This window comes from Prinia subflava, chromosome 22, assembly GCF_021018805.1.
Source record: "Prinia subflava isolate CZ2003 ecotype Zambia chromosome 22, Cam_Psub_1.2, whole genome shotgun sequence".
Classification (NCBI taxonomy): Eukaryota; Metazoa; Chordata; class Aves; order Passeriformes; family Cisticolidae; genus Prinia; species Prinia subflava.
This window is the reverse complement of record NC_086268.1, coordinates 3,269,265-3,292,087: the sequence shown is the minus strand read 5'-3', so window position 1 is coordinate 3,292,087 and position 22,823 is coordinate 3,269,265. Positions and strand designations below refer to the sequence as shown.

Genomic DNA, 22,823 nt, shown 5'->3' with positions numbered 1-22,823 from the left:
GGAGAGAGGCTGAATTCATGGAATTTCAGCAGGGAGAGAGGGTGAATTCATGGAATTTCAGCAGGGAGAGAGGCTGAATTCCTCACATTCTGAGCTCAGAGACCACCCAGGCTGGGGTTTGGAGCCTCCTCCCTGCTGTCCCTGTGGCTGAGACCAACTGGGGCACTTCAGGGACTTCTCTGCAGTGGGAGAAGAACTTTCTGTGCTTTTTGGGTCCAGTTTAGAAGCTGAAGGTTTAAAGAGCGGGATTTGACTGTCACAGATCTGTCTCTGACTCTGGGCTTGTCTCAGAACAGGGTAAACTGAGAGGGATTTCTGAGGGTGCTGCCTCAAAGCAGGGCCAGCCCCCAGCAGCTCAGCCAGCCCAGTTTGGGGCAGTCCCAGTTTGGATGCTGATCCCACACCCTGTGAGCCCTGATTCCAGTGCTGGACTCTTCCCATCGTGATTTTTTTCCCCCTAAAATCTGACAGGGATTCCCCATTCAGGATTCTTTCATCCAGCTCGGAGAAGCCTGGCTCTGATTCCTTTAATTTTCTTGTTCCCTCTGTCAGCTTTACACATTCCCCCCCAGGCAGTGCAGCTCTCCTTACACAGATTGGAAAGGACAGAAGTGAGAGCAGAGAAGCTGCAGCTTGTCCAGGAAACCCAACTTGTGCACCAGGGCTTCAACTTCTCCTTCAACTTGAGCTAAAACATTGCCCAGTTTGGGGCTCCCCAGTGTGAGACAAAGCCTGGGATGAGTCCAGCTAAAGGCCACAGAGATGATCAAGGGGCTGAGAGTCTGCCTGGAGCAGGATTTGGGATTGGGAGGCTCCTTCTGCCCTCCTCTGTCCTGAGGTTCTAAAGCACTCCTGGTGAAACTGAGATTTCAGTTCATGGCAGGTGTTACAGGCATTCTGCTGGCCTCCAAAAGTGGCTCTGAAAGAGGTTTTGGTCAAACAAAATCCAGAATAGCTGTTCCCAAGGACAGAATTCACGAATTCCCAAGGAGGGAGCAGTGAAGTGCAGCCTGGTTTTTGCTTCCCTAATATCTGTTCAGCATCAGCTTTGTGCCAAGTCAGGGCTGTGGCTAAAACCCTTCCTGGTGTTGAGGAGATCACAGTGGGGCCCTCAGCCCACCTCAGGACACGGGAGAAGTTCAGAGATGGTTTCAAGGCTTGGGATCGGGGCTGGGGAGGAGATGGGAGCCCAGCCTGGTGCTCCTGGGAGCCCCCAGTCCCCATCCCCTCCCGACCTTTCCCACGTGCTTCCCCATCAGCTGTGACCTTTTCACATCCCATCAGCAGCACAACGCTTCAGCTGCTGCCTCAATCCCATTTCCACCCTCCTCCTCCTCCTCCTGCTCCCCTCCAAACCCTGCCCAGCGCCCTGGAAGCTGCGTGCAGGCTCTGTGACGTGCTGTAGCTCTCAGCCAGGGGTTTTTTAGGCTGATCCCCAGCTCCTGCCCTTCCAAAGGGCTCTGCCTGGCCAGCCTCACTCGGGGCATCCCTCTCTGCAGGGAGGGCCCTGTGCCAGGGACTGCTTTGCTCTTTCCCAGCAAAGGTCACAGGAGCATTTGGCAGGCTCAGAATCCTTGGGGTCCCCCCCAGCCACGGCCCTGGGCTTGCACAGCTCCCTTGGTATTTGCAGACATGAAAAATCCGTGTAAGATCTCAGCTGCTGGCAGGGGAGCCCGTGGAGGGCAGGGAGGAACATCTGCTTCCTTCCCAGCCTCGTCCCTAAATCCAAAACTGTCGGGTGTGAAAGGGCTCAGAGTGATGGGCTGAGCTCTGGAACATCATCCCTCCCTGTCCCCTCCAACAATTTCCAGGTTTTATTTCACCTCAAGGAACACCAAGGCTTTATTTTCGGCCTTCCCACCTGTGTTTTTGACAGGCTGCTAAAGTTGGAATTGAGGAGTTGTAATTTGGGTGTCAATTCTGAGGGAAGTGGAGCTGCTTTCTGCTTTAGGCCCTCTCCAGACACCTCACTTGGTGACTCAGCTCCTGCTTTGAACTTGGAAAGATCAGGATTCTGATACATCTACACCAAAACTGCAAAGGTTTCTATTTAAACAAGTAAAAAAACCCAAAGCCAACCAATAAATATAATTAAAAAAAAAAAAAAAAAAAAAAACAAACAAACAAACAAAAAAAAAACCACACACACAAAAAAAACCCAAACAAAAACAAACAAAAAACCCCCCCAAAAAAAATCAAAAAAACCCCCACAATTTCCCAGATGTTTTTAAATCTCCCAAAATTTTGACAGAAGCTAAAAGAATTCAATATTTCTTCATTTTTTTAGGCTGTTTCTTAGGCAGTGTTGCTGCATTTTTTATTGTGTCTGGTCGTGTCCTTTTTAGGTTTGTGGGTTGTTGTTCAGTGGAATGGATCCAGAAGTTGGAATTTGGCCCTCAGCTCCCAGGCTGGGACCTGGTGGGGAGCAGAATCCTCCTCAGGCTTTTGTCTCTGGCTCTTGTCACTGCAGGACACCTTGGGTGACTGAAAACAAAAACATATATTTATATATATAAATATGCAGGGATCTATCCTACTTTGTGTTAAATAACATTTCCTTGTTTCCTGTGACTGAGTTTTCCTGATTTTCAGGATTTGGGGATCATTTTTTTGTGTTAAATAGCATTTCCTTGTTTCTGTGTCTTGAGTTTTCCTGAATTTCAGGATTTGGGGATCATTCTTTGTGTTAACATTTCCTTATTTCCTGTGTCTGATTTTTCTGAATTTCAGGATCATTCTTTCTGTTAAACAACATTTCCTTGTTTCCTGTGACTGAATTTCCTGAATTTCAGGATTTTGGGATCATTCTTTGTGTTAAACAACATTTCCTTATTTCCTGTGTCTGATTTTCCTGCATTTCAGGATTTTGGGATCACTTGCAGCAGCTGTGCAGTGCTGTCAGTTAAAAGAGCTGCTGTTCTCCCCTTGGGAAAGGGAGAATTCTTTCCAAATCGTGTTTTGTCTCATTTTAAAGCTCTCAGGAGTGCAGTGTTCAGTCCAATCCTTGGCTTGTAAATTTTATTGGGATCAAATTTGGGACCAGTGGGAGCTCAGGGCCCCTCCAAATGCCAGGTGAGCTCACACAGGGCATGCAGAGCTGCAGGGAATTCCTGGGAGATTCCAGCTCCCCAAAATGTACCTGGGGCTCTCCTCCAGCCTTTCCAGTGGGGTTTGCATTCCTCAGAAATCCCCACAAACTGCATTTCGAGCTCCCTGCGATGTCCAGATGCTTCAAACTCTGCTAACAGTGGAAAAAGTGAGAGAAAAGCTGTTCATATCCTCAGAGTCTGCCTGCAGCTGGTTCAGGGCTGGGCCAAACTCTGGGGAAAGTGCAGGGAGGGAGCTGAACCCGAGTGATGAGAATTAAAAACTCAACCCTTTGTTTGAATTTCTGGTTCGTACTAAAGCCAAGTGAAGGATGGGGGTTAAAGAATGAGGTTCCTTTAATTTTCTGGATTAAAACAAAATAATTGTTCCTGCCTACAACAGAATTGAGGAGGAAGAGGCTGCAAGCAGTGGACTGACAGTGTTGATGCCTTAGTTTAGCTTTTATATTTTGAAGTCTTTTTATATTTTTATAGTTTTTTTATTTTTAAAACATTTTATATTTTTAATATTTTATAGTTTAAAAGTTTAGCTTTTCTATTTTTTACGTATTTGTAATCCTGCAGTTCTTTGGTGTAGAACTCCAAACTCCACACTCAGTGTGAGCTGCTGCTGCCTCCCCATTTTGGGCAGACACAGCAATTCCTCTCCAGGCCTGGCAGTCAAGGACACCTCACTGCCTCAGGCCTGAGAGATGGGAACAAAAGTGAGTTGGGGCAGCAAACTTGGGGTCAATGACTTCATTACCTGGAGCTGTCATTGGAAGGTGAAGCCCCAATCTGCAAATGGCCCAAACTGATCAAAGTGTGCAAACCCGTGACCATTGTCCATTTTGGGTGGGCTTCATCTGCCCTGGATGTACCTGAAGGCCCTTCCATAAACAGAACTGCTTTTTATTCTCTCAATTCTGTCTGCCCTCTGTTTTAGGTGGCCCCAAAGAGCATCAGGGTGCCCATCCCTGCTGCAGATCCCACCTTGGCTCCCTCTTGGAGCCTCGCAGGGTTCAGCATCTCCCTCCCGACACTTCTGGGGGTGCTGGGGAGGAGCAGCCGCTGCTCATTTGGAGCCTGGGGGCAGCCGTGGCCGGGGCTTTGAGGCTGAGCCGAGATGAGAAGTGACAGAGTGTTAATACATTAGGCATTCATTTTGTATCATATTAGCGGCGCTTGTAGCGGGTAAGTGAGATGTCAGAGCCGGTTATGTGCACTCAGGAGCCACAGCCCCACGGCCCGTGGAGGTAACTGCTGGAGTCCAGGATATCCCTCTGGCCACCCTGGAGGGTTTGGAGACTGTACAGGAGGGTCTGGGGTCTGTCCAGGGGGGTCTGGGATCTGTACAGGAGGGTCTGGGATCTGTCCAGGCGGGTCTGGGATCTGTACAGGGGGTCTGGGATCTGTCCAGGGGGGTCTGGGATCTGTCCAGGGGGCTCAGTCAGACCCACACAGATCCCAGGAGGACACTGACTCTGATCCCTGTCCATGGCAGTGAACACTCACACGCAGGAAGAATCACAAATCCTAAGAATTTAAAATAAGTAGTGGATGGTTTATTATAGAATATAAATATAGAAATTAGGATTCTTAGCATATGGGGCTGAAGAGACAGGATGGAGGAATTGGGGAGTGGCCCCTGTGCTCCTTGTTCTTGCTCTCGTCCCCCATCTTGTGCTGAGTTGGGTTTTAGAGATTGGTTTAGAGTAGAACTGACATGTTAGCATAGGCAGTAGGCATTGGTACAATTTTGTAAATAAAAAGTTCATTGTGGACAGTGGTTGGGTCAGGGGTACTGTACATAAGGTGTGGGGCTCTCTGAGCCGCCCAGTCCCCCGCGTGTCCTGCTCTGCTGGGGACGCCCTGCAGAGCTGGACAAGAACTGAGAGATAATTAAGAATAAACAGCCTTGATAACACGAACTGCTGGACTCAACTTGTCGTCTCTACCTCTGGTGTGAAACACCCAGGGCAAAGAGAAGACTGAAAACCTGATTAACTCTGGGAACAGCAACCCAGGGGAAACTCCCAGGGAACAGCAACCCTGGGGGAACCCTGAGCACCTTGGGGAACACCAACCCCAAGGAGAATCTCAGGGAATCAACAACCTTGAGAGTAACAGGGGTGGGATGTGCAGGGAGGGAAGGCTGGGCTTAAAACTGCTCCAGAGAGCAGCTGAAGATTTTGGTGGCTTCTCCTGGCAGTTCTGGCTCCGGAACTTTGGGAATTGTCGAAGCTGAAATGAACCCGTTGGAGCAGTAATTGTAAAAATTGCAGTAAAATCGTTACAAATTGCAGTAATTCAAATTGCTTGCAGGGAAGCAGGTTTGGTGGGGTTTGCAGATGTGAACCTGGGGTTATTTGCATTTCCAGGCTCACACAAGGGAATGGAGCCAAAGAAGCAAACTGGGGTGGTGGAGCTCCCCAGCTCTCCCCTCAATTCCTCCTGCAGGGAGGGATGGAGCTCACCTGTGAATACCTTGAGTTTCCTGGTCCCTTTTTTTGGACAAGTTTATAGCAAACTGAATTTCCAGGACAAGCAGCAGAAAAGCACAATCAGTTCAATGTTGATTAAAACCTTACACCTTGATGCAAAGGGATAAAAAAGGGAGAGGGAATCCTCAGCACAGCAACATTTTTATTGGGAATCCTCATCAGTCCCTCGAGTCTCTTCCAATCTCCTCAGTTTTCAGAGTTAGCTGATGCAACCTTCTCCTTGGATTTCAGAATGGGTGAGGAAAGAGCTGATGGACAAACACTGCTCTGCAAACAGCTTTGTTGCTGTCTCTTCGGGTTTGTATTCTGGATTCTGCTCCGTGTCTGCCTTGGGCAGAGAACTTCATTTCTGTGTGCCTTCATTTGTGTGTCCCTGAACTGACAGCAACAAGAGATTCCCTGGGAGACTGAGGCCTCAGAATATTCCTCAGACAAAAGAAATCCTAGAAATTCTCACTGAAACCATCTTCCTCCTCCTAATCTTTCTGAAACCAGGCAAGAGCAGTGAAATTTCTGATGTTTAGGGGTGGAATGTTTAGGTTTCTTTGCCTTCAAATCTTTTAAGGTGCACAAAGCAACCGAAAGATGCCCAGAAAAATTTTAAAAAAAAGGGAATATCAGACAGCTTCTTCCCTCCAGGAGTCTGAGATCTGCACTGACAAACTGCACCACTGAGGGGCTTGGCTGTAAACAGGAGGCACCTGGACTAATTCCATGATAAAATTAACCAAAGGCAGGGGGATTTCACACATCCCTGTGCACAGGCACCCCATGAACCATCCATTGGGAGAGGCTGTGCTGGTGTTTTCTGTTCTTGAGTCTCCAGGGACGGAAGGCCAGAATCTCCTGCTTGCACTGGATTTTTTAAAGTGCAAGGAGAGAAAGGAGAGCACATCCAGAGCTGCTGCTGCCTCCTTGGCTCAGGGAGTGTTTCAAGGGTTTTATTTCTGACACTCCCAAGCCTCTCTAGACTTTGGGTTTGTTGTGGGTTGGTGCTGAAAGTTAACTCTGGCATTTTCACAGACAGAATTTTGCCTTTTTATTGCAGGTAAGGTTTCTAGTTGTGCTGGGTATTGCAGGATTAGTTTTTGTCTTTAATCCAGAGAGGAATCCTTAAGATTTCCCTGAGGAACACTGAACCCTTTCTGCTGGGGGCATTTGATGAACCATTCGTTTAGGCACCAGGAATAGTGAATTTACTCACCCAGGGCGTGCACCGTGCTGGTGAAGCCATCCCACATCCCTTCCCTGGCTCATCCAAGATTTCCCAAGGGAGGATTGCTGGGCACTGTTGACTTTTCTCTGGTCAAGCACCACCAGCACAATTCCAGCCCCACTCGTGCTCAGCAAACCTCTAAAACCCAGAGGCTTTGCTCTGTGAAATGTTGGCTTTTCTGCTCTCCCTCGCCTTGCTCACTCCTCTGCAGCCTCAATTCCAAACGCTTCACGTCACCACTTGGAAACTCTTGGAAAAACTTGGAATCTGCCGTGTGCAGGGCTCTGCCTCTCTGTTTGCACAGCCTCCCCCGGGCTCGGCACATGTGGTTCCAATTCCAGAGCCCTGCAGCGCTGTGTGGGTCGGGATGGGGCTGCCTGACCCCTCCCTTCCACCACTGTGGAAACCTTTGAACCCCTCAGGAAATCCCCAGATATTGAATTTCTCCAAGAGCCAGATGTGTTCAGCTCTGTGAGGGTTCAAGGCCTCTGAGGGTGTCCAGCACCTCACAGAAAATTACTTAAAATAAAGAGTGAGGTGGCGTGGTCGATTGTGTATTGAAAAAGCAAAAATAAAAGAAAAAAAATAATACAAAATAAAGGAAAAAAGCTGTTCACAGTGTCCCACACACCTGCTACAACACCCCAAAAATGCACTGAGAAGCCTCGTGCCCTTCCTTAAATATTGGATGATTTGGGTGGGGTTTTTTGGCAAACAGCCCAATAGAGAACAGCTGCTTTTTGAGGAACAGGTAAAGAGATTTAACAGTGTTTTTGTCCTGGCATTGAGCCAATTACAGCCAGGAGAGCAAAGAAGATTCTGGGTCTTTTTACCTTCTCAGAACAGCCAGGGGTGAGTCTGAATCCTTCCCCTGTATGGAAATTCCTGCTGGGTTGTGGGCTGTGGGGTGCATTCCTCCCCCAGGGCCTTGCCCTGGAAGAAGACCCCTTCCTTCACCCTGTGCCCACCACACAGTCCAGGTCTTTTGTCCCTGATTCCCTTTGGTGTGTTGGAATAAACCTTTGCTGAATTTATCACACCAAAGGCCCTTCTGGCCTCTCTTGGCTCAGCTGGCCGTGGTGTGTGGACTTGACTGCATGGCCTGAGTGCCCACCTGTGGGTTTATCTTCTTTTCTTCTGTTAGAGCTGGGATTAATGCTCAGGAGATGCAGTTTTGTGTTCAGATGTTTATTAATTCTTATCTATAGTATCTATAAGTTGTTTATTAATTCTTATCTAAAGTACAGTCTCAGGGGTTGTGAGCTAACAAGGTAGAAAATGGCTGTGTCTAACTCTTTCCAAGGTCTTTTAAGCATTATTATCCAATAATGTGATGACACCTATGTTATTTTTACTTTTAACCCAATATCCAGACACCCATGGTCTGCAATGCAGAATTTTTTACTCAACTACAAGACATCACCCAAACCCAAGAAGAAGAAGGTGAAAGGAGAAGAACTTAGCCAGTACATTAAATCCTCCATCTTTCTTTATATACATTGCTATCTACTAAATTTAAATTCTAAGTTTTGCCCCCTGTGATGTCACACACTTCTATCCAAACTCCACACCCACAACCCCAGTGCTGTCACTCAATTTTGAAGCCTGTTCCAGGTCAATGCCATGTTTTCTTGGGGGGCAATGTTTTAGCAGAAAAAGCCTGAAATTCTCATCTTCCAGGGGCCCAAGAGGCCTTTCCAAAAGATGCTTTTTGAGAAACATCAGCAGCCACCATTGAAACCCCACCCTCCAAATGTGTCTGCTGCACACACAGCCTGTTCCAGGAGCCGCCTCCGCGATCCGGGGACGCGCTCGCTTCCCCAGCCCCTGCAGCCAGGGCAGGGAGGGCAGCAGGCTGCAGCAGCGTGCTGGGGAGCCCTGCAGCCAGGGCAGGGAGGGCAGCAGGCTGCAGCAGCGTGCTGGGGAGCCCTGCAGCCTCGGGGGAAGGCAGCCCTGGCCTGTGTGCGTGTCCAGCCAAGGAACACAGACTGCAGATGTCCCAGGGCACAGCCTGCGCTCCCCTAATGACCCCCGGGAGACCGCGGCCGCCTCCGGCCGCTCCTCCCTCGCGCAAGGAATGCAGCAGAGCTGTCTGCACAGAGACGCTGCCGTGGTGTTTATTTTGGCTCGGATGCTGTCAGGGTAACTGTGAGGGCTGCTGTGGTCTGAGCAGGAGTGGGGCTGCCGACCTTTCTGGGTTCTCCTCATAACTCCGGGGTGAAACAGCACAGCCTTCCCTCGTCCTGCCCTGCCCGCAGCAAAAACCGGGCAGGAGAGCCCAAGGGGACACTAAAGCCATCGTGTGCCTGTGTCTGTCATCACTGCTCAACAGCACCAGCGGGGGAAGATGTTTGCTTTCTCAAGAGTTTCATTTTAAGGCCCGCTGAGCCTTAAAAACCTGAGTGTGGAACTCGTCTGCGGTGTCTCCAGCGCTTTAACTCCGAGTCACGCAAGCAGCGCTGCGAGTTTGGCTCCAGATGTAATTCCTTGGCCATAAAAGTCGTTGTCGGCCTCCCGCTCCAGCAGCTAAAATTCTGAATCTGCTGCTTGCAAAACGCTCAGGGTTTTTCTCGTTAGCGCTGGATGGGGGGCGAGATCTTGGTTTTTTTTTTTTTTTGCAGAGAAACTTAGTAAATCATTTCCGATAAGACTCCAGCAGATGTGAAACATCCGAAATTCCTGGCACGAGGGAGTGGTTCAGAGCTGCAACATGGCAGGCTGTCCTTTTTGTTTTTAACTCCCAAACATACTATTCCTGCACATGCCTAATTTAGTCGCATTCTGTTTTCAGATACTTTGATTTCAGCACAAAATAAAGAGGCAAATGAAGGATTATCCAGCTGCAGGAATGCTCTGGTGTAGTTCTGTGGATGTTTATTCTCTCTGGGCTGATTTAAGTAGGAAGTTCTTGCTTATTTGGGTTGTTTTGACTCAAATGAAGTTTTCCAGCAGTTCAGGTCTGGCTGGGAGCAGCTCCAGCACGGGATTCCTGCATGCACCGAGGGGTTTTTTCCAGCAGCCTGGATTTTGGGAAGGAGTGGGTGAGTCAGGACCACAGGACAAACCTTCCCTCTTGGAGAGATGCCATTTTCACTCGGAGGAGTCACACAGATGTGAGGGTGACTTTTAGGAGGATCCCAGAGAACAATGCAGGGGAGAGGGGACAGCTCCTGCTGCGGGGAGGACCAGACGTGCCCCGCTCCTGTCACACCTGCACAGGGAAAGGTTTGATCTTAATGAACAAAAGCAGGCAGGGCACCCATCACAGGTGAGCCGGGAATCGCTCAGACAGGGCACAAACTCTGTGTGTGTGGAATTCCTGCCCTTGCTGGTGCACGGGGAAAGTTTTCCTCAGCAGCAGATTCCAGGAGTGCCCCGAGTCACCTCCGACGTCTGGAGCTGCAGGAAAACCACAGGTTGCATTGCTGCCCCTCCCTGGACGTCAGGAATATTCTGTTGCACATAAAAAGCCAAAATAAATCATAAAAAACTACACAGATGCTCCTGAAGAAGCTGAAATTTTTGAAAATCTATTCTGGATATTCACATTTGAAGTGAGCTTGGTGTAGTTATGGTTTGGGCTAAGCTTACGAAGGATTATTGTGCATTTCTTTTATCTTGATTCTCTGAATCTTTTCTAGGCTGTTCCTCCTAATTCCAGCAGTTAAGTGATACAGCACAACCTATTACTTTTTAAATAGCAGAATCTATTTTTAGCACTGCTCCCTAATTCAAACCTTCTGAACCTAATGAAAGATTTAAGTGTGGAGGCTCTTTAGCTTTTAGGATGGGGATTTGCCTACAAACAAAAACATCAGCAAAGCATTTATTTCCCTTTTGATTCTGCTTGTCTGGTGATGTGAATTCGATGTTGGGATGTGTGGGGGGATGTGTAGATACATTTAATGGTAACGGGTATGGAAATGCTCTGGGCCTCAGCACAGCATGGACATGAAAATGTGGGATTCTGGAAGGATCCTGGCATGAACACACTGCTTTGGGAGGGCAGAATTTGGGATAAGGCCAAACACAGGCTGGGCTCACTCAGCTTTTGCTGCTTGCTGTGCTGCACAGGCTCCTTCCCCCTGCACCCCTTCCAAAGGGCTGATTCTGCTGAAATTCAAACCCTTTTATGACATACAATGAGAAGTCCTTAAAACGTTGAAATGAGTTCTGAGGAATTCCTCAAGCCTGACATCTTTCCCGAGGGATCCAGCCTGTTGTCCATATTTTTTTTGTTGTTGTTTTTAATTTAAACTCTGCCTTGTGTGCAATGCAGAAGGGGCTGAGGGTTAAAAATCCTTCCCCTGGGCAGCCTGGGCACTGTCTGGATGGCTTTGGGCTTGATTAAAATCTGTTTTCCTTGGAGATTTCATCACGGGGAGGGATGAGAGGAAGGTTTTCCATGGTCTGCAGGGTGTGGGGTGAGTTATTGTCCTCGGAACAATGCAGGGAACAGTCACACAGGGTCACTGCTCCTCCCCTCTGCCGTGCCACCCAAAGTCTTCAGGACAGCGCTTCCAAAAGCATTAAAAAAAATTTTAAAAAAGGAAAAAAAAAAGAGTTGGGATAAGCAGGAAAACCAATCCCACCTCCCCCTGGAGTCATGGGATGGGAGCTGAGTAAAGCCAAAAGCAGATTCCCGAATTCCTGACAGCACACACAGCTGCCCACAGGATGTGGAAGGGGGAAGAGGCTTTGTTGGGCAAGAACTGCGGAGCCTGCAGAAATGTGGGGTTGCTTTTGGGATGTGATTTCTGGGAAAATCATCCCTCTCTTCATCTATTGTGTGCAGGATCCAGCCCCTGAGGCCACCCAGGGCTTTGTGAGGGAAGGTTTGGAGCAGCAAAGGGATAAATAAATCTCTTTGCAAGGCAGCCCCTGTGTCCTGGGCAGTGCTGCTGGGAGGGCAGGCGTTCCTCTGGCAGTCCTTTACCTGAAACCTCACCTGGGGAGGGGGGAAATGGTTAAAATAATCTCATTTATTTATGGGCTGTCCTCTCAAAGTCTCACCCACACAATTACAGCTTCAGGGAGGGTTTATTCTTCTTTGGATAATAAAACCTAGAAGGTTCCTGCATCTCTTTCTAGCTCCTTTTTCTCTCATGTGCCATAAACTCCTGCACATCTACACCTAAATCACCATTTCATCCCTGCCCAAACTCCCAAATGGGAGATTTGTTCATCTTGAGGTCTCTTGGGATTATTTGTGGGTATTTTCTCTACCTGGCTCTTATGTTGGGTTATTGTAAGAAGCTGCTTTATCTTCCTTTCAACATATGGGTGACTGGAAGGAAATAAAGTGAGACTCCTGTCTAGAGAACCTGCAAAACTTCAACTCCTGTGGGCGTTTCCAGGTGCTGGTAAAGAATTAATAAGCATTAAAAAGACAGATCAGGGGGTTTTAATTAAGATTTTTTTTCCCCTAATAATGTCATGGAAAAGTTTGCACAGTGTGTGAGTTGGGTTGTTGGCTCAGTGATGAATCAGCTCCAAATTATTTCTGATTCTTTGAAAAAAAATAAAGGGTGCTCTAGGAATTTGTCACTGTTCCACTGGGTGTCTCCCTGGTTTTCCTCCCCGTTTAGATGATGAGTTTATAAGCACAGGGCTCTTCCTCAAATCCACAGATATTTCCTTGGACCAGCAAGAATCTTTCTTAGGTGCGAGCTCTGCTAAACCCAGCCTATCTAAGCCAGAAAGCAACGAAAACTGCCAAAATCTCACAAAATATTTGTAATTTTACACGAAAAACCTCGAGCGGGATGAAGTTTTAAAACACACAACACCTGCGAGGTTTTGCAGGAACCCTCAGAGCTGCACAGGGCTTGCAAAATGTTGCGAATGTGGTGTGAACGTCCCTGCTGTGGTGCCTAAATTAAGATTATTGATCAGTGATGTAGCAGCGTCGGCGCTAATGAGAGCAGCCCGCAGCAACGCGGGCTCCGGGGAAAAGCTGGATTCGTCCTGGGCAGGAATTCTAATTGTATTTGGCAGCTGGAGCTTTGAGAGCAGCGATTCCAGTGATAAACTGGATTACTTTTCCCTTTAAAGAAAGCAGCTAATGTGGCTGGAAAGGAGCTTTCACTGCCAGCAGGTCAGGAGCAGAGCTGAAGCTTTGGCGAGGCTCCACCTGTCCTAAAATCCTGATTATTTAATGTAGTAGATGGTAATTCTAGAGAAAGGGTTTGGGAAGGATAAATCAAATATCCAAATCCAAATTCCAGTTGTTTAATGTAGCAAATGGTAATTCTTGAGAAAGAGTTTGGGAAAGATAAATCAAATATCTAAATCTGAATCCTGGGTGTTTAATGTAGCAAATGGTAATTCTTGAGAAAGAGTTTGGGGAAGATAAATCAAATATCCAAATCCAAATTCCAGGTGTTTAATATAGTTGATGGTAATTCTAGAGAAACAGTTTGGGAAGGATAAGTCGAATATCCAAATCCGAATCCTGGGTGTTTAATGCAGCAAATGGTAATTCTAGAGAAAGAGTTTGGGAAAGATAAATCAAATATCCAAATCTGAATCCTGGGTGTTTAATGTAGTTGATGGTAATTCTTGAGAAAGAGTTTGGGAAAGATAAATCAAATATCTAAATCTGAATCCTGGGTGTTTAATGTAGCAAATGGTAATTCTAGAGAAAGAGTTTGGGAAAGATAAATCAAATATCCAAATCTGAATCCTGGGTGTTTAATGTAGCAAATGGTAATTCTAGAGAAAGAGTTTGGGGAAGATAAATCAAATATCCAAATCCAAATTCCAGGTGTTTAATATAGTTGATGGTAATTCTAGAGAAACAGTTTGGGAAGGATAAGTCGAATATCCAAATCCGAATCCTGGGTGTTTAATGTAGCAAATGGTAATTCTTGAGAAAGAGTTTGGGAAGGATAAATTGAATATCCAAATCTCAGCAGCTGAGGGATGGTCATGGGAACTCATGGGCAGATCTGAGAATGGGAGCAGGAGGAGAAGGAATTTTCTAAAAGTTGGTCCTGAAGAAATGGGAAAAAATGAGGGAGCGTCACGTTGGATGCAAATTTTCTGTCTGTTTTTCACTTGAAGGTTCAGGATCCATGGTTTAAATAGCATAAAAGTATAGAAATAATATATAAAAATGTTAAAAGCACAGGAATAAATCCAGCCTGTGTCACTGGAACCTCTCATGCTCCTGCTCTGTCCTCCCAGGATTGTGTGTTCAGTCACTCTGGGACTTCCCAGTGCTCTGAACTTCCCCAATTTTCTGCAGTTTCGCAATATTTGGCCCAGGAAGCAAAATATTTCCTCCCACTTCATTTCACAGGCAGAAAAGAAACGGTTTTAGGGTTTTTTTCTTGAGCAGCAAAACTGCAGAACAGCTCAAGTGCCCTGTGATTTACACCCCAAAGGCAAACGGCGCTGGTGCCCCACGGAAATTTATTGGGAAATTTTTGGTTTGGATTTGGGGGATCCCTGAGCCCAATGTCTGTGACTTTCCCTTCCTCTGATCCTGTGGGTCAGTTTTAATCGGGTTTGAACTTTCCATAGCGAGCCCACTTTTACGAGCTGGAGGTGAGTATTGATCGCGGATTTTCGCCCACTTTTCGCACAGATGCAGAATAAAAATGCAGAATAAAAATGCAGAATAAACCCTCGAGCAGACAGTGCCCAGGGCAGGGCTGCCCGAACATCCCAATTTCCCTGCCGTGCATCTTCTCCCGGGCCACTTTCAGGGCGTTCACGCCCGTTTTGGGGATTTTGTCTCAAATTCCAAGGGCTCTGCTTCCCTCTAGCGGGTTCGCTCAGCACTTCCCTTTTTATTTCTTTTTTTTATTTCTTTTTTAGATCCTGACAAACCATTTTTGACAACTCATACTTTTTTTTTGAAGTTGCTATTCAAAGTTACTTCCCAATCCCATTTATTCCGCGCTTTTGTTAAATTTAACCCTCTTCTTCCCGGGCTGGTTTCTTAAATCTGAAATACATCAATATCATCTGGTGTTAGGGAAGAGACTCCAAGCCTTTATCAGACTGATGAAGGGATAAATTGAAGTTTTTCTGGGTGGAGATACTGCTTTTGAAACTGAAGTTTTTCTGGGTGGAGATACTGCTTTTGAAATTGAAGATTTTCTGGGTGGAGATACTGCTTTTGAAACTGAAGTTTTTCTGGGTGGAAATACTGCTTTTGAAATTGAAGTTTTTCTGGGTGGAAATACTGCTTTTGAAATTGAAGTTTTTCTGGGTGGAAATACTGCTTTTGAAACTGAAGTTTTTCTGGGTGGAAATACTGCTTTTGAAATTGAAGTTTTTCTGGGTGGAAATACTGCTTTTGAAACTGAAGGTTTTCTGGGTGGAAATACTGCTTTTGAAACTAAAATTTTTCTGGGTGGAAATACTGCTTTTGAAATTGAAATTTTTCTGGGTGGAGATACTGCTTTTGAAATTGAAGATTTTCTGGGTGGAGATACTGCTTTTGAAACTGAAGTTTTTCTGGGTGGAGATACTGCTTTTGAAACTGAAGTTTTTCTGGGTGGAAATACTGCTTTTGAAACTGAAGTTTTTCTGGGTGGAGATACTGCTTTTGAAATTGAAGATTTTCTGGGTGGAGATACTGCTTTTGAAATCAGGTGAGGGCAGAGCTGGGGGGGTTATCTGAAATTCAAAGGGTGTGGGTGCACTGACAGCTCGGAGTGTGAAGCCATCTGCTCCTGCTCAAGATCAGTGTGAAAATGCCTGGCTTTGTGCAGATGTCTCCTTAAATCAGCTGCAGGGAGCCGAGCTGGGCGCTTTGCTTGGATGCTGTGATGAAAACGAGGAATAATCCAGAAAAAAAAAATATAAAAATCCATCAGAGATGCACTGCTGAGCACCGGGGTTTGTCTTGCAGCTTGCTGTTCTGCTTGGCTGTGCGAGGCTCAGACGGAATTCAAGAGAGTGGCCGAGGAAAACGTGACCCTGCCGTGCCACCACCGCCTGGGGCTGCTGGAGCAGGGCAGCCTGGACATCGAGTGGCTGCTGCACATCTCCGAGACCGTGCAGAAAGCGGTGGGTTTGCTAAAAAAATATCATTTCTGCCTTCGCCTGCCACCAGCCCTGGGCTCAGCGGCACTCCTGGGATGAGCTCTGCGGGTTTTTGTGGTGATGAGAGCAGAGTTTTAGGAAACAGAGCTGATTTAGAGAGATTTGGAACGTGACAATATCAATTTATTTGATATTGGCACGTGCTGTGTTGGAACAGGTTGTGTTACACTGGATTTTATTTTTTTAATGCAGTCACTCCTCATTAGATCAAGTCCAGGAGTGCCCTTCAGGCTTTCAGAACAACCTTGGGTTTTGCAGGCCCGGTTTTGAGCCTTGGTTTCAGTATAAAACACAGCAGTTTAGTGCCTACAAAAATGAGGTCTGCAGCGACTTAAATTAGCACAGCCAAGCCTCCAGACTGCTTTGATGTGTTGTGGCACAAGCTGCTGCCTGTTTTGGCACTTGTGTAAGGGCCCAATATAAATCTCCAGCAGAAATAAATACAATTTTGGCATCATTCTCAGGCCAGAAATCCAGGTTTGCTTCCCCACCCTGCCCCAGGCTTCCTGCGTGACCCTTGCCAAGTCACTTGACTGGGATGTGCAGCTCCTGGAAAGGCTGGGATTTGTTGTTCCACAACAAATAAAATAAAATTAAAATTAAATAAAATAAAATAAAATAAAATAAAAATAAAAATAAAATAAATAAAAAATAAAATTAAATTAAAAAATAAAAAAATAAAAAAATAAAAAAGATAAAATAAAATAAAATAAGATAAATTAAAATAAAATTAAAATAAGATAAAATAAATAAATAAAAAGATAAAATAAAATAAAATAAAAAATAAAAAAAAATAAAATAAAATAAGATAAATTAAAATAAAATAAAAATAAGATAAAATAAATAAATAAAAATAAAAAATAAAATAAAATAAAAAATAAAATAAAATAAACCAAAACAAAATAAAATAAAATAAAAATAAAATAAAATAAATAAATAAAAATTTAAAAATAATAAAATAAAATAAAATAAAATAAAATAAAACCTCAGTGTCTGCTCTGCTCCTCAGGTGATCACCTACTCCGGGGGCCGTGTTTACGATGACCTGAACGAGGAGCAGAAGGGCCGCGTTTCCTTCACCTCCAACTTCCTTGCTGGAGATGCTTCCCTGCAAATCATCTCCCTGCAGTCCAGCGATGCAGGGAAATACATCTGCAAGGTCAAGAACGCGGGGCAGTACGAGTGGGCTCGCATCACCCTCAAGGTTGTAGGTGAGGACAGCTCATTGTTCTCCCAAAAGGGAAAAAAAAATAAATCCAGGCTCACTTCCTTGGGAGAGATTTGTTTCAGCAGGGTATAAATACACAAAGACACCTCCAGCTCGGGTTTCAGTGCCCAAGTTTGAATGTGGCTCTGCGATTTTTGGCAAGGGACAGCAGGGAGAGCCTTAAGAAGGGGTTTGGGGTTGGTGTGATCAAATGAAATCCTTCCCAAAGGATCGCTGTGATCTCACCACCCACGGCAGGCTGAGATTCCATCTCTGCTGGGCTCGGGCACTTCGTGTCCTGCACCCCGACCTGAGCCCAGCCCTGGAGGGGACAAAGGAGCAGCTGGGGTTGGCATTTCCCTTCCCTGATTTCAGCTCATTGCTCAGCTCATCGTTCAGAAAAGTGGGGGAAAGAAGGGAGAAAAGTGGGCGAAAGAAAGGAGAAAAGTGGGGGGTAAGAAGAAAAGAAAAGCGGGGGAAAAAGGAAGAAAAATGAGGGTAAGAAGAGGAAAGAAGGGGGTGGTAAGAAAGAAGAAAGGAGAGGAAAAAGAAGGCAGAAAGAAGAATAAAAAGAAGGGGGAAAAGAAGAAAAAGAAGGAGGAAAGAAGAGGGAAAAGAAGGGGAGAACAAGAGGAGAAAGAAGGGAAGAAGAAGGGGGTAAGAAGAGGAGAAAAGGGGGGGAAAAAGGGAGAAAAGTGAGGGTAAGAAGAGGAAAGAAGGATGGGTGGCAAGAAGGAATAAAGGAGAGGAAAAAGAAAGTGGAAAGAAGAATAAAAAGAAGGGGGAAAAGAGGAAAAAGAAGGAGGAAAGAAGAGGGAAAAGAAGGGAGAACGAAGAGGAGAAAGAAGGGAAGAAGAAGGGAACAAGGGGGGAGGAAAGGAAAGGAAAGGAAAGGAAAGGAAAGGAAAGGAAAGGAAAGGAAAGGAAAGGAAAGGAAAGAAGGAAAGGAAAGGAAAGGAAAGGAAAGGAAAGGAAAGGAAAAGGAAAGGAAAGGAAAGGAAAGGAAAGGAAAAGGAAAGGAAAAGGAAAGGAAGAAGGAAAGGAAAGGAAAGGAAAGGAAAGGAAAGGAAAGGAAAAGGAAAGGAAAGGAAAGGAAAGGAAAGGAAAGGAAAGGAAAGGAAAGGAAAGGAAGGAAAGGAGAAGGGGGTTTTAGTGCCCTAAAACCCATCACTGGTGTGATTCCTTAACGCATTCCAGGGAAGGCAGCTCTTGGAAGCTGTTTAAGTGCCTCAGGAAGGGTTTCCAGTGAGCAAACCCTGCTGTGTTCGCCTGACCTCTCTTCTGCTCCTTGCAGAGAAACCCTCCAAGCCCAAGTGCTGGCTGGAGGGGGAGCTGCTGGAAGGGAAGGAGCTGTCCCTGCAGTGCCGCTCCGCCTCGGGCACTGCCCCCATCTCCTACCGCTGGCAGCGCATCAGCGAGGAGGACGAGCGAGCCGAGCCCCTCCCGCCCAACTCCAGAGTCAGTGAGTTCATCCCTTCCCTCCCGGCCCTGGGACGGCTGGGCGGAGGTGGCAGAGATGCTCCAACACTGCTCCCACTGCTGCGGCTGCACCTGGGGGGAATGCTCCACCTTTCCTCCTTCTTTCTTCCTTCTTTCTGCCTTTCTCCCTTCTTTCCTCCTTCTTTCTTTCTTCTTTCTCCCTTCTTTCCTCCTTCTTTCTTTCTTCTTTCTCCCTTCTTTCCCCCTTTCTTCCTTCTTCCTTCTTTCTCCATTCTTTCCTTCTTCTTTCCCCTTCTTTCTCCCTTCCTTCTTCCTTTTCCCTTCTTCTTCCCTTCTTTCCCTGTTCTTTCTTCCTTTCTCCCTTTCTTCCTTTTTCCTTCCTTCTTTCCCTCTTCTTTCTTCTTCCTTCTTTCTCCATTCTTCCCCCTTCTTTCTCTCTTCTTCTCTTCCTTCCTTCTTTCCCCTTCTTTCTCCCACCTTTCCCCTTCTTTCCCCCTTCTCCCTCCATTCTTTCTTTATTCTTCCCCCCTTCTTTCTCTCTTCTTTCTTCCTTTTTCCTTCCTTCTTCTTCCCCTCGTTCTCCCACCTTTCTCCCTTCTTTCTCTCTTCTTGTTCCCTTTTCCCCCTTTGCACTGCCCTGGAGCTGACCTGACCCCACGGATCCCTTTGTGCCCCCGTGCAGCTCCCACAGCTGAGGTTTCTCTCTCCATTTGATCCACCCCGGTGTTGTTTTCCCTGCAGACATCTCGAACCCCGGGCAGGTCCTGCTGAAGAACCTGACCCAGCTGAGCACGGGGCTGTACCAGTGCGTGGCCACCAACGAGGCGGGGCAGGAGAGCTGTGATGTGCAGGTGACAGTGCAGCGTAAGTACTGCCCTGGGCAGGGGATCAACCACAAACACCAGGGTTATGTCCAAACAGGAGACAGAGGAGTCCTGGGAGTTTATTCAATGGGACATTTCCCCTGGGGTCCCTCACATTTTTAAAGGACGCAGCCTCCTTTTTATCCCAATTTCCCTGCCACATTTCCCTCTCTCTTTCCCCACTGGTACTTGAGAGGTGCAGACTTCCCAAATCACCCAATGCAGACCCCTCCTAATGTGTACCCCCCTTTTTTCTTTTCCTTGTGCCACTCAGTGGAATTCCCATGGAATTTATGGCTCCTCCCATTGTTTCTTTCATCTCTCAGTATCCAATTTTATTTATCAACAGACCCACAGTTTGTAAAGACCCACAGTTTGTAAAGACAAATCTCTCTCATTCCTTTCATTGATCACTGGGATCCTTCCCATTGTTTCCTTTCTCTCTGAGTGCTGGTTTTATCTCCCACAGTTTGTTTGTAAAGAGAAATCCCTCATTCCTTTCATTCCATTCATTCTTTCACCCAGAACCCTCTCCCAGCTCCATGGGGACACACACTTCCTCCCCATCTCTCCCACCTGGAAAATTCTGTGCTGCTCCTTTGCCCTTTGATACTTTAATCACATAAAATAGTTTTTATTTATTGCCCTTTCGATTGGCACAGCAGCCCTCACCTAAAATGATCCCATCACAGCCTGAGCCCAAATGATGGTTTTATCACTTTAGATGCCTGGGCCTGTTAGAAACGTTGGTTTTCAGAATGATTCATGAAATACAAGCAGAGGAAATGGGTAAATTAGAGTGTTTTTCTGGCTGGAGTGGTTGCAGGAGGTGACTCTCAGGTATAAATTCTCTCTGTGGCTTTCCACCACTCCAAATTATGTGTTTGTACACCTTCAGACAGCAAAATATCCAAAGGCAGCTGGAAAGGCTGACTGCGACAGGGAACAATCTGCAGGATAAAAAGTAACTTTTGACACAGCTTGGTTTTAATCGTGTTTAGCCTTTGTGTCCTGAACAACAGAGGCCCAAAACCCCCTGATGAACCCCCGAGGGTTGGTGCAGCTCTGGGCAGGGGTGTCCTTCACACTCAGGAAAAGGGTGGAATTAATTTATCACCCAAACCCAAACAAATGGGGCTGAGCAGCTCTCAGAGCCCGACCTGCTGAGATAAGGCTCCAACAAAGAACTCTCCTCTTGGAGATTCCACTGCTTTGGAATTTTTCTGCCCAGCCAAGCCTGAAATAACTGGAATACGGAATAAGGAAAACCGGTTTGCCTCAGGCATGTGAAGTAAAAGCTTCCAGGCAGATTTTAGGGCAATTGAACTGAAGCGGTTTAAAACCTCACTTGGCTTTGCTAAACCCTCCGGAGGGACTGAGCTTAAGGAAACAACTTTCAGCCAAGCCCAACCTGAGCACCTTGGATCAAAAAAGGTTGTAATAAACTATCAGCAAAGGGCCCATAACCCATGGGAAATATTCTCTAATTACCTTGGCTGGTTTGGATGAAAAATGCCCCAGCACAGGGTGGTTTCCTTTCCTCCTTTGTCTACTTCAGTCAGGTTAAATTTTTCTGCACATTTGAATAATTCGTGCCAGAATTGAATTGTAATCATTCAAGGGAGTTGAAGGGGAAAAATCCTCATGGGAAAACACAAATAGATCAAACATTCCTCTGCCTCTGGGTGCTGCCTGGTGCTGTGTTCCACGTGGGTTGCCTGTCTTTGTATTTTCTGTATTTTTGAGTTCTTAGAAGGGGATTTTCCCTCTTTATCTCAACTCTGCCCCCACAGCTGCAGGCACAGCCCTTGTGGGTTTCACCTCTGCAGAGGTGATTGCTCCTCTCCCTGTCAGCTCAGCTTTAGCTGAAGATAAACCGGTTCAACTTCAGTGTGGAGACACACCCTAAAAAAAATAAACTGCAGCGCTCTGTGCTGAGTTACACCCAATGCTGGGACTTGTAGAGCGTGGACTAGAACCCAACCAACACGGGCTCACCAAGAAATTTGGGGGTTTTTTTTGGACAACAGATGCACAAAATATCAGCATGATCGCCGGGGCAGTGTGTGGAGTGGTGGGTGGGGCTCTCCCTGCTCTTCCTGGTGTGTGAGGCTGACGATAAGGAGGAAAGAGAAGAAGAGATACGAGGAAGAGGAGGCACCGAATGAAATCAGGTAACGCCTTTTCTTTAATCCCACCTCCCACACTCCCTTCTCGCAGTTTCCCACCTCTCTGCACCACGGCTTTACCTAACTATAAGTAGCTTTAAGTGTCTTCAGAGGTTGTGCTAAAAAGCTTTTAAAGTCTCCGTGAAAATTTCTTGACTGTGAGAAATCTTTGTGAAGATTTTGCAGTAAATTAAATTGGAGTCCCCTCCTCCTCTCCCCCGGCAAATTAGCACAGACCTCAACCAACTGTTCTCTCTCACATTCGCAGTTTCGGGTATTTTGAAGCATTTGCATATTCTTTTATGGTGTTAAACTGAAGCTGCTTATCCGCTGTGGTTCTGAGAGGGTCTGGGGGTGGTTTTCTCTCCTTCTTTCTTTTCTATTTCCTTTTTTTTTTTTTCCTTTTCTTTTTCTTTCCTTTCTTTCCCACCTCTTCTTCCCTTCTTTCCCCCTCCTTCCCCTTTTCTTTCTCCTCTTCTTTCCCCTCTTCCCATCTTCTTTCCCCTTTCTTTCTTCTTTCTTTCCCCCCTTCCTTCTCCCTTTCTTTCTCTCTCTTTCCATCTTCTATTCCCCTTATTTCCCCTTTCTTTCTATCTTTTTTCCCCATTCCTTTTCCCTTATTTCCCCTCTCTTTACACCTTCTTTTCCCCTTCTTCTCTTTCTCCCCTCCTTCCCACCTTCTTTCCTCCCCTTTTCCCTCTTCTTTTCCCCTTCTTTCCCCATTCCTTTTCCCTTTTCTCCTTCTTTCCACCTTCTTTTCCCCTTCTCTTTCTTTCCTCCTCTTCTTCCCTTTTTCCTCCCCCTTCTTTCTCCCCTCTTCCCACCTTCTTTCCCCTCTTCTTCACCCCCTCCTTTCTTCCTTCTTTCCCCACTTTTCCCCCCTCAATCACGGCTCCTATTTGGCACACAGTGCAGCAGATCCGTTCCCTGAGCCCTCCCTGAGCCTTTGGAACGACTCTTCCCTGGATTCAGCCCCGGCTGAGGAATGCCCCGAGCGCGGAGGGGAGCGGGAGCACCGGGAATGGCTGCTCCTGTTCCCGGAGTTCATTCCCTGCCCCTGAACTCCCCTGAGCAGAGCCTGGCCTCCAGCCAAGCCAGCCTGAACTCCTCAGGAAGGAAAGTGCTGGAAAGTTCTATTTCCAGGAAGGAGTTTGAGCTGCTGCCAGCCCTCCAAGAACAAACCCTTGATCCATCTTTATGTCTATTTGTGCAGCTGCCTGGCCTCGGGTGACATCTCTGCACCATCAGGCTCCCCCGTAATCCCCTCAGCTGCTGATCG

At 46.5% G+C, this 22,823-nt stretch overlaps 1 protein-coding gene and 1 long non-coding RNA gene across 2 annotated transcripts in view; one reads left to right on the top strand and one right to left on the bottom strand.

Moving 5' to 3' along the window:
* Nucleotides 1–22,823, top strand: part of CLMP (CXADR like membrane protein) — a 52,286-nt gene that overhangs the window by 24,764 nt on the left and 4,699 nt on the right. The window contains 6 exon segments of the mRNA XM_063418039.1: nucleotides 15,673–15,830; nucleotides 16,876–17,077; nucleotides 18,368–18,535; nucleotides 19,255–19,377; nucleotides 21,407–21,474; nucleotides 21,477–21,550. Coding sequence (XP_063274109.1) covers nucleotides 15,673–15,830; nucleotides 16,876–17,077; nucleotides 18,368–18,535; nucleotides 19,255–19,377; nucleotides 21,407–21,474; nucleotides 21,477–21,550 — 793 coding nt within the window.
* On the bottom strand, nucleotides 719–7,640 carry LOC134561225 (uncharacterized). Its single transcript, XR_010082873.1, has 3 exons — nucleotides 6,795–7,640; nucleotides 3,140–3,238; nucleotides 719–2,484 (listed from the first exon to the last, which is right to left on the bottom strand). It is a non-coding gene; the product is annotated as an uncharacterized LOC134561225 (long non-coding RNA).